At 40.3% G+C, this 9,813-nt stretch overlaps 1 protein-coding gene across 1 annotated transcript; it reads right to left on the bottom strand.

The window, feature by feature from the left end:
• Positions 1–64: 64 nt before the first annotated feature.
• On the bottom strand, positions 65–7,199 carry pgm3 (phosphoglucomutase 3). Its single transcript, XM_058417733.1, has 13 exons — positions 6,898–7,199; positions 5,193–5,401; positions 4,891–5,075; positions 4,724–4,791; positions 4,252–4,385; positions 3,954–4,149; positions 2,768–2,925; positions 2,323–2,406; positions 1,896–1,994; positions 1,635–1,754; positions 1,338–1,460; positions 880–1,053; positions 65–372 (listed from the first exon to the last, which is right to left on the bottom strand). Exons 2-13 carry the CDS (start codon positions 5,397–5,399, stop codon positions 283–285), a joined length of 1,638 nt encoding a protein of 545 aa, XP_058273716.1. The 5' UTR covers positions 5,400–5,401; positions 6,898–7,199; the 3' UTR covers positions 65–282.
• Between the last annotated feature and the right edge of the window lie 2,614 nt (positions 7,200–9,813).

A 9,813-nucleotide genomic window follows, 5' to 3' on the forward strand; every position in this document is an offset into this window, starting at 1 on the left:
TGAGTCTCCGAAAGTTATTGTTGGTGTCAGAGATTTACTGACTGCATTCATTTGATTCCAGTGGGATGAAAAAAAGCAATCGGAGGATATAATTTTATTGGTGATTTCATGATGGTGTTCAGGATTTGTTGCTTAAAAAAACACCTTTTTAATATCATAGTACAAAAAAAACATCTTTTCACAGTTCGTATAAACATGAAGGCAAAGTGCAACCAAGAAGTGCAGCATCAGCATCAATCTGATCTGAATCATCTACAGATGTAGTGTTTAGGTCACTCAGCATCACTTTAAAGGCTTTGGTTCTTCTCCAACTCCTCCAGCTAGTCGATATACCGCCAGACTCACTTGATGTGCCAAGGCATCAACACTCTCCTGCACACACAAACATACACACTGATATTACTGTACGTCTGACCCAGAGCAGAAAAACATGATTTTGGGATAGAGAGATTAGGTGTGTGTGTGTGTGTGTGTGTGTGTGTGTGTGTGAGGGAGGGAGTGTGTATATGTGGGAGCATGTGTATATGGGGAACTTGTATAAGGCAGTGTGTATATGAGGGAAGTGTGTATGAGAGGTGTGTGCATGCATTGAGGTGTGTATCAGGGCAGCGTGATGTGTGTGCAGTGAGGTGTGTGTATGAGGGGAGTGTGTATGCAGTGAGGTGTGTGTATGAGGGGAGTGTGTATGCAGTGAAGTGTGTGTATGAGGGGAGTGTGTATGCAGTGAAGTGTGTGTATGAGGGGAGTGTGTATGCAGTGAGGTGTGTATGAGGACTGTGTATGCAGTGAGGTGTGTATGAGGACTGTGTATGCAGTGAAGTGTGTGTATGCAGTGAGGTGTGTATGCAACGAGGTGTGTGTATGCAATGAGGTGTGTACCTGCGTGTCAGCTTCAGCATACACTCTAACAACGTCCTCAGTACCAGAGGGTCGGACGAAGGCTCTGGCTTGTTTGTACTTCTTGACCAGAGCATCTATGGAGTCCTGTAATCCAGCTGGTGTTACTGCCTTACGCTCTGCATCTGTAGTGTCTATCACACGCCTGTCTGCTACCTAAAGTGGAACAACAGGGTCATAATCCACACCTCAGTGTTCAGAAAGAGACGGTTTGTGGACAAACATATTTAAATGTGAGCAGAACAACAAAGGCACTTCACAGAGACTTTTAAAGCAAACATACTCATTCATGGTGATAAACGTTGCTCTATATACAGTGCTGTGCATAAGTATTCACCCCCTTATCCTTTCTTCATTTAGAAGTTGTCTGTTTCTTCAGAACATGCCTAAGGATTATGTTACTAGGATGAAGCAGAAAGTGATGAAAAGTGGCACGAGACCTTGACTTTGAGCTGGCGATTGGGTAGGTCTGTGTAAATGGTATCCCAATCCTGTACAGTCATCCCTCTGATAGCCAGCACTGCTTCAATTATCAGCATATCTGATATGGCGTCACCTGTAGCCTGTGGCAGAAATGAGAGAAATAAATGAATCCACAAGCATTGCTTCAGGAGCAATTTTGAGCCAATGTTTAAATTCTGTTATACTGTTCATACTAGTCACTAACACTAGATAGAAAAGATGCGGTAATTTCAGTGCTGAGTGTGTAATAAAATAATGCAACAGCTAATGCTCACCTGGTTGATGAGGTTGACAGTGTTCTCCAGAAGCTTTGCTGCATGTTTCTTATCGTCACTCGCGTTCGGGTCTTTGGCTAGCAGCTGGATCTGCTCCTCTGCTTTTTTACTGAACAGAACCTTAAAAACACACACCAGGAAAAACAACTGCTGTTACAGGCTGGAGTCGTACTGCGTTGAAGTTTTTCTTTCCTTAAATCTACTAAAAACACTTCATGTCAAGAATAGTAATATTGTAGGTTTGTGTTTTTTTGCGCTCACCGTTCCATGGCCGTTGGCTTCGAAGTAAACTCCGATGTCAAATTCCTGAGCTGCGTGATGGAGATGTTTCACTCCTGTCTTTGTACAGCACACTGTAACCTGAGAGCGAAGGTGAAAGGTAAAATACTTAATTGTTGTAATGGTAGCACAACAAGCTATTACATATACTCACAAATACTCCAGGATTTCACGATTATATAAATCAATGCAAAAATTGAGCAAACTCCACGATATTAGGTGCAATTTTTCTGCAGATTTTCAGCAGATTTCAAGACATTCAGTCAGAACTCTCTTCCATTCACCAAATCACCAATTAGTTTTCCACAAAAAAGCACAAAAATCTAAATAAACCCACCCCCGAAAGTAATTATAATATTACTGTTATGTATATCATAGGTATATCATGTCAAATAATGTCATAAAACACCTTCATGACGTTTTCAAGGTACTGTGTAGAGCTTCCATTGGCATACGCTGTTTGGACCACAGCAACCTGCAGATTCAGGCCTGCCTATACAAACACACACACACACACACACACACACACACACACACAATTATTACAAGTCAAGATGAAGCATTTTACATGTTATGGTGCTCTGTAGATAGTCTGCTGCAAACAGACTTACATAGCCACTGAAACAGGAAGTTATATAGAGCTCACAGAGTGCTATAGTGTCACAGCATCCAGAGACACTGTATGTAAATCTACTGTAGTCACACATACAGCTGTTTGTTACCTGTACCTGTCGGTATGTGTACAGTGTTCGAACAAACCTCAAACTCAAGATGAAAGAACGGTTTGAGGATTTGTACAGAATGTATGACCATGTGTGTGTGTGTGTGTGTGTGTATATGTGTGTGGTTTCTACCTGCGTCAGAAGCTCCTTGAGGTATGTGCTAATCAGAGTAGCAATTTTATCTCCATCCAGAAGATGGAAGTGTCCAGCAGAGTCGTTGTAATAGTAAACGATGCGATCAGCATCGCCATCAAAGGAGCAGCAACGCTGACCCGGCCTCATTTCCATACCTACAGAGAGAGAGAGACAGAGAGAGAGAGAGAGAGAGAGAGAGAGAGAGAGATACTAGTGCATAAACATTCATGCACTGAATGACGCTATGAGGATGAACTGCAGTGCTTGAGTAAAGAAATTTTTATATTAAGTACCTAAGAGAGTACACAGGAAGCAGACACACTTTCTTATCTGAACTGTGATGTCAGAATGACAATATGACAGCCAAGTTTTACTGTGCTACTACTCTGCACTGTAATATTTAGGTAAAAATGAATATTCAGCCAGCCTGGGGACAAAACTACTCCAATTTCAGCATGTTAACTAATCTGCTAGTCCTGAAAAAGTAAATCAGAGCTCATCACACACCAGCTTCAGGCACAAAAGAAATCCAGTGACATGGTGTGACTGGCAGGAGATGGCAGCCAATCAGGAGAGAGAGTGAGAATATGTTATCTTGATGGGAAGACTGTGAATATGACAAGACATTCGGGCAACTTATGCAACCAATAAGAGCCTGCTACTGAACAATGAAAGGTATTTGCACAGTGTTAACGCCCATATTAGTTTTATTTATGTACTTTATTTGTATTATGTACATTATTGCATGCATTCGCTTTATTTGTCACATATACCTTACAGCACAGTGAAATTCTTTCTTCGCATATCCCATCCTTGGGGATTGGGGGTCAGAGTGCAGGGTCAGCCATAATACAGCACCCCTGGAGCAGGGTGGGTTAAGGGCCTTGCTCAAGGGCCCAACAGTGGCAGCTTGTCAGTGCTGGGGCTTGAACCCCGAGCTTCCTGTCAACGACCCAGAGTCTTAACCACTTGAGCTACCACTGCCCCTACACTGAATGTGTGCACTCTCAACCAAGAGTGCCACAAAACAACAGCACAACTCCCATCACAAAGTGTTCTTCCTCAAGCAGAAGGTGAAACTCTTACATTCTGCAGCTGTAACTACACTGCAATTTCTGTATCTCAGTAGTTTGGACAGTTACGTGAGCCAGGAGTAAAAACAATACTAAACACTGCCACGTACCTTGTGGAGGTTTCTGCTGCACTTTCACATAATCAGCTCCACACAGATAGTTAAGTTTGCCGCTGCTGCCGTCATTGAAGAGCTCCACCTGCAGCTCGGACTTGAGAAACGGCTCCATTTCCTTCATCTTCAATGCTCCGATCCCATTAGCTCCATCTACCAGCAGCCTCTTCTGGTCATCGGTGCGTTTCTGGACCTGGGAGACAAGCACAGGCATGCCTCACTTCTTAAACTCTGGACATTAAATATACAAGAAATCCATGCAAATAGACTTGAAGCATCATATTTGAAGTCTTACATTCTTTGTGAGTGCAATGAAAGCCTTGGAGAGTTTCTCATAATATCCTTGTATTGTAGCAGTACCATAGCAACCGTTGGTGTTGCCACATAGAACCATGTAATGCAGCTGAGGCGTGGTCACCAGGCCAAAGTCTTAAATACACACACACACACACACACACACACACACACACACACAATCATAGCAAGTGAAACGGATTAAATAAATACAATTAAATAAATACAATTAAAACCCCATCAAATGAAATGGGGTTGTAGAGTAAATTCTATTTTATTATCATTTTATTGAAATTTTTATTCTTATTGATGGTATTTTTGACACAGACAGTTGATAAAGCATGTCACTACTCATTTGTAACCGTACTATGTACGCTTGTGTATATGACAATTAAAATTTTACATTAACTTGGTTTCTAGGACCACACTAGTCTGTTTAGAGAAAAGCAAAATATACTTATTCGTGAGCACACCTAGACTATGGCTCTGCAAACAGGAAACCCCATCCAACACGGCACGGGACAGGTTCTCGCTGCTTGGCCTGAGTGGCAGATCGCACATCCAGTCAGTTTGTATACAGCTACACTTATTACTAATCTGCTAACAAAAAGAGATTAAAAAAAACAAACAAATGAGATACCTAGTGTCTCGGCCAGTGACGACGCTCGCTGCCTCGCTCATGTCGATGGCTTCTTTTCCAATGATATCCTTCATTACACTGCACAAATCTTCCTGATCTGCATTAGCCAGCTCAGTGGCATAGCCTTCCCAAGCTGGAGTCACCATCTCCCCCATTGGGTCAATCAGCTTCACACCGTTGTCCTCCTGAGAAAGCAGAGCATGCAAGAAATACAGGGAAATGTGTGTGCAGTCATCAATATACACAACTAACATGTTTCATTTGTAAAAAAGAGAAACTGCTGTTTGTGCAACATCACCCACCTCTGGATTGTGAGAGGCAGTGACCATGACGCCAATGGTGGACTTGGTTTTTTTGGACCTCAGCGTGGCCAACAGACCCATGCGGAACATCACATGGTCCAAATGTTTCGCAGTGGTGCGAAACCCTGCCGTACCGTACTGCAAGGTCAGCCCTTTTGGTTTGGGATGGAGTGCAGATTTCTGGGATACTTCCTCAAACTGCGCCATGGCTGCAGAAATCCAAATGAATAAAATGCTTAGTCATATTCTTTAGTCACTACTGCTAAATAATGCCTACAAAGTCCTCACAGCCACCATCACCATTTACACCTGCACAGTTCACAAGACTCAAGATGCATGGATTGAACAATCAAGACACCAAATGGTACACTATATGGCCAAAAGTATGTGAACCCCAGAGTTGTTTTTCTATTCCTCCACTATTCTCTTCTAGGAAGGCTTTCCACTAGATGTTGGAGCGTGGCTGTGGGGATTAGTGATCATTCAGCTAGAAGACCATTAGTCACTGACACTGATGTTGTAAGAGTGAGGAGGTCTGGGGTTCAGTCGGTGTTCCAGTTCATCCCAAAGGTGTTCAGTGGGGTTGAGTCAGAGTCAGGGCTCAGTGCAGGACACTCCAGTTCTTCCACTCCAACCTTAACACACCATGTCTTCATGGAAAATCTTAATGTTACAGCATACAATGATATCTTGCACAGTTGTGTGCTTCTAACAGCTTGGAGAAGAATCACATTTTGGTGTGATGGTCAGGTATCCACATATGTTTTGGTGGTAAAATGTATGTTATTGATTTATATTAGACATTTGTGAGTAGAACAAGTCAAGGTATTTGGATAATGCAGTACAGACAGGCAACATTGCAGGAAGGAAGAAGGATTAAAAAAAAAAAGGCTGTTTAACCTGTAAGACTGCACCCTGACTGTAGATCTGCCATGATTACACAGCTCTTACAACTATACACATATCTTCCCTGTGCAAGTAAAAATGCTTTTTCCTGTTTATAAAAGGTTAAATTTATTATCTGATTGTTCGGAAAACTTGGTTAGCACATGCACCTTTTTTAATCTCTGCTGATTATTGTTGTCGTTCTATCTTTTAATGTCATTTCTGATTCCTTTTTTTTTAAACATTTCCTATAAACCGGTGTCCACAAAAGAACTTGAACAGCCCAGAAATTTCCTGCAAAAGCACTACACTAATATGAAAGGTCACAATAATACATAACGTACAACAGATACACAATCATAGCTGTAAACAGACAGATATATCCAATAAGCATTTACTCATGAATTAATTTATTATCCTATTTAATCATAAGGGGAAAAAAGATGAGTCTGATGAGGATGACTGTTAGGATTAGGTATTTCGGTGTTGTTTACTACATTTCTGGTGTTGTATATTTATAAACAATATCAGATCTGTTGATCAGGAAGACCAAGAGCTAACTTAGTTAGTTAGTTATCGACTTTAGGCAGGAAATTAAAATATCTGTCGCAAACTGATCTCAGGATCTGAGTGACAGATCATTACTTTCAGACTGGAACAGTTACATCTCACAATCAGTGCAGCTTCAAGAAACTATGCAATAATGGCATCTAGTTTAGAATTGATGTACACATAAATAAGCACAAATGCTTGTTTGTTTGTCTTTTTCTCTCAAGCAATCTGTTAAAAAAATTAATTCTGTTTTTGTTTTTATACTCACTTGGTCAGAGGCTGTGAAACTCTAGTCTGGAGTGAATGGGCTCACTTCCGGGTTGGCGATGTGGCTGTTTGACGTATGCGGAAGCCCAAATGAGACGCTACTCCCTTTATAGGTGCACTATTTAGGGTGTGATGTAGTGGCTTTAACGCCATGTGAGGCGCAGGATGTCTTCAATACTGGATCTTTTTAAGATTCGGCAGATTTAATGGGCGCGTTCATGGAGACCAAAGTCCAAAAAACGCGGAGATAAAGGACTGGTTTGTGCTTCTGGCACTGGGGCTCAGATCATGTAGTGATGATACTGCCTGAACTGTACCGCGCATGCGTTCCGGCTAGGAGCGACAATCCACCGCGCATGCGCAAAACTAGGAACGTTTGAATGGAAGGTCGTGTGAAGTAGAAATTGTTTATTATTTTATTTAATTATTTTTATCTCGATATTAAACATGTTAATAATTTATTCACACTATAAAACAAGATGAGTTAAAAAAAATATATATATTGGATGTCTGTGCAAAGGTTTTCCGCTGTTTGTACTGTAATGATTGTTGCTGTCAAATGTTTTCAGTTTATGAAATTAATTTTATCTATTAATAAAGTCTTTTAATGGTTAAATTACATCCTATCAAAAACGACCAATTAAACAATTCAATTTACGCAATCATTTTTTCCCCACATTTTTTTAATTCAAATTTTTAAAAGTTACTAAAAGAGAATGTGTTATGGACATTTAGTTTTTTTCCCCACTAAGAATAAAACTTTAAACACTGCCTTGTGTTTAAAATGTGTGTGTGTGTGTGTGTGTGTGTGTGTGAGAGAGAGAGAGAGAGAGAGAGAGAGAGAAAGAAAGTTTGCATGTCCCTGTGCTTCAGTGGTTTCCTCAGGGTACCACAGTTTAATCCTCTGATCCAAATAAATGAGTTGTAGGCTTATGCCTTTGTGTGTGTGTGAAAAAGGGATAGGGAGACACAGAGTTTGCATGTTTTGCCTGTGCTTTAGGAGTGTCCTCCGGGTACCACAGTTTAATCCTCTAGTCTAAATCCAAGAGTTGTAGGCTTATGCCTTTGTGTGTGTGTGTGTGTGTGTGAGAGAGAGAGAGAGAGAATTTGCATGTTATCCCTGTGCTTGAGGGGTTTCCTCAGGGTACTCCAGTTCAATTCTCCAGTTTAAATACATGAGTTTTGTCTGTGTATGATTTTGCCTTCTGATTGTTTGGCACCCCGTTCATGACGTCCCAAGCCCTGAGAAGTGAAACAAAAAATGGTTGGATGGATGGATGGATATTGTTGTATGAATCATTTTGAAATGTTACAGAATGAAAAAAAACATCCATCCATCCATCCATCCGTCTCAGGAATCCTGACAGAACAGTAAAGGTACTGTAAAAGTTTGTAGCTTTCATGGATTGTTGAATAATTTACTTTCAGCTGTTCAAACAGAGAAACAACAAACATCAGGAGGTCTTCCAGCAAAGCATCTTACTGAAAACTCTCAGCCTTTCATAGAAACCCCGTTATCACACAGTTTTAGATTGAGATATTTGTTCTTGAGGTCTTGTCAGCCTAAATGTAACAGATAAAATTTCATTTTAGTAATTTGTGAAGAGATGTTGTGATGGAGTGCAGCAGACAGAACAGACATCATGGTGTGATGACACTCAGGCTGTCGTTACTGATGTCTAGTTTCATCAAACTAGAATAGAATCCGAGGCAAAATCTGAAATGTTCGTGTTTCTGTGCTTATGAGATGAGATGAGAGAAAAATGTTTCTACAAATGTGTTGTCAGCCATCCTATTTGTACTCTTAATGTGTGTGTGTGTGTAGTGTTTTTCTGAAAAAAAGCTTTGCAGCTGCTCCAGCAAGGAACAGAGATGTGGGGCTTTTGATTGTATTCCTGTCTCATGCTGTGCTCACATTTAAACAAGGTCCACACACACACACACACAGCAGAATGGCCTTTGCCTCTAAACTGTTTTAATTGCTAGAGACTTTGTCCTGGAGTTACTCTGCTTGTAGAAGCAGGACTTGTTTACGGGATCGTATAAGCACCTGAAACTAAATAAAAGGTTTAGAGAAATGAATATAATAAAATAACCTACACTTAAACAATTGTGCATGCGTATTTAATGTAGAAGAGTATTTTAGGGAGACTTTATTATCTAGCTTCACTAATTTCCCTTTAGAAACTTTTACAAAATTCGTATGAGAATTTCTATCATATTTTATGGCCATTCCTATTTGATTCATCTAGGAGTCATCTTATAGGATACAGCATAAATATCCATATCCTGTGGGAGCACTACACTACCAATACTGATTAAGATGTCTCTTAAAATTTAAAGAGGGAAAGAGAGAGAGAGAGAGAGAGTGGTAAACACATAAATATAGAAAAGAAAATCTTTCATTTCCATTGACTTTCCAATAACAGGACATTATTTCCAATGAAATAAAAAAGAGTAACGTTCCAATAAGATTCTAAAAATCCTTTATATGACCCTACAGAACAAAGTGAAACTCCACTAGAATTTTCTGACAAGGCTTGAGAATTAACCTTGACTTCAAAATTGACACGACATTTGATCCAGTTCATCATGTCATGTTTTGTGGACTGAATCACTTCATGGAAGCTCCTTGTCTTTAAGAGCTTTAGATTTTATTCGAACAAATCTATTTCCTCTACAACAGACATTTTGGAAAAGATCACCTCCATCATTGTGGATGTGTTTCCATATTGGATTTGAAACTTAACACAGACCATGAGTTCATTAAGTTCACTCAGGATCTGTGCTAACTCCTCGGTTCAACTCAATTCAGTTCACACCTTCAAGCTGTTATTCATTTTCTTATTTAAATGTTGTCAAACCCACACCTTTGTTCTGAATACGTAGTAACGGACGAGTCTGAGCAGATGTGGAG

This window comes from Hemibagrus wyckioides, linkage group LG19, assembly GCF_019097595.1.
Source record: "Hemibagrus wyckioides isolate EC202008001 linkage group LG19, SWU_Hwy_1.0, whole genome shotgun sequence".
Lineage (NCBI taxonomy): Eukaryota > Metazoa > Chordata > Actinopteri > Siluriformes > Bagridae > Hemibagrus > Hemibagrus wyckioides.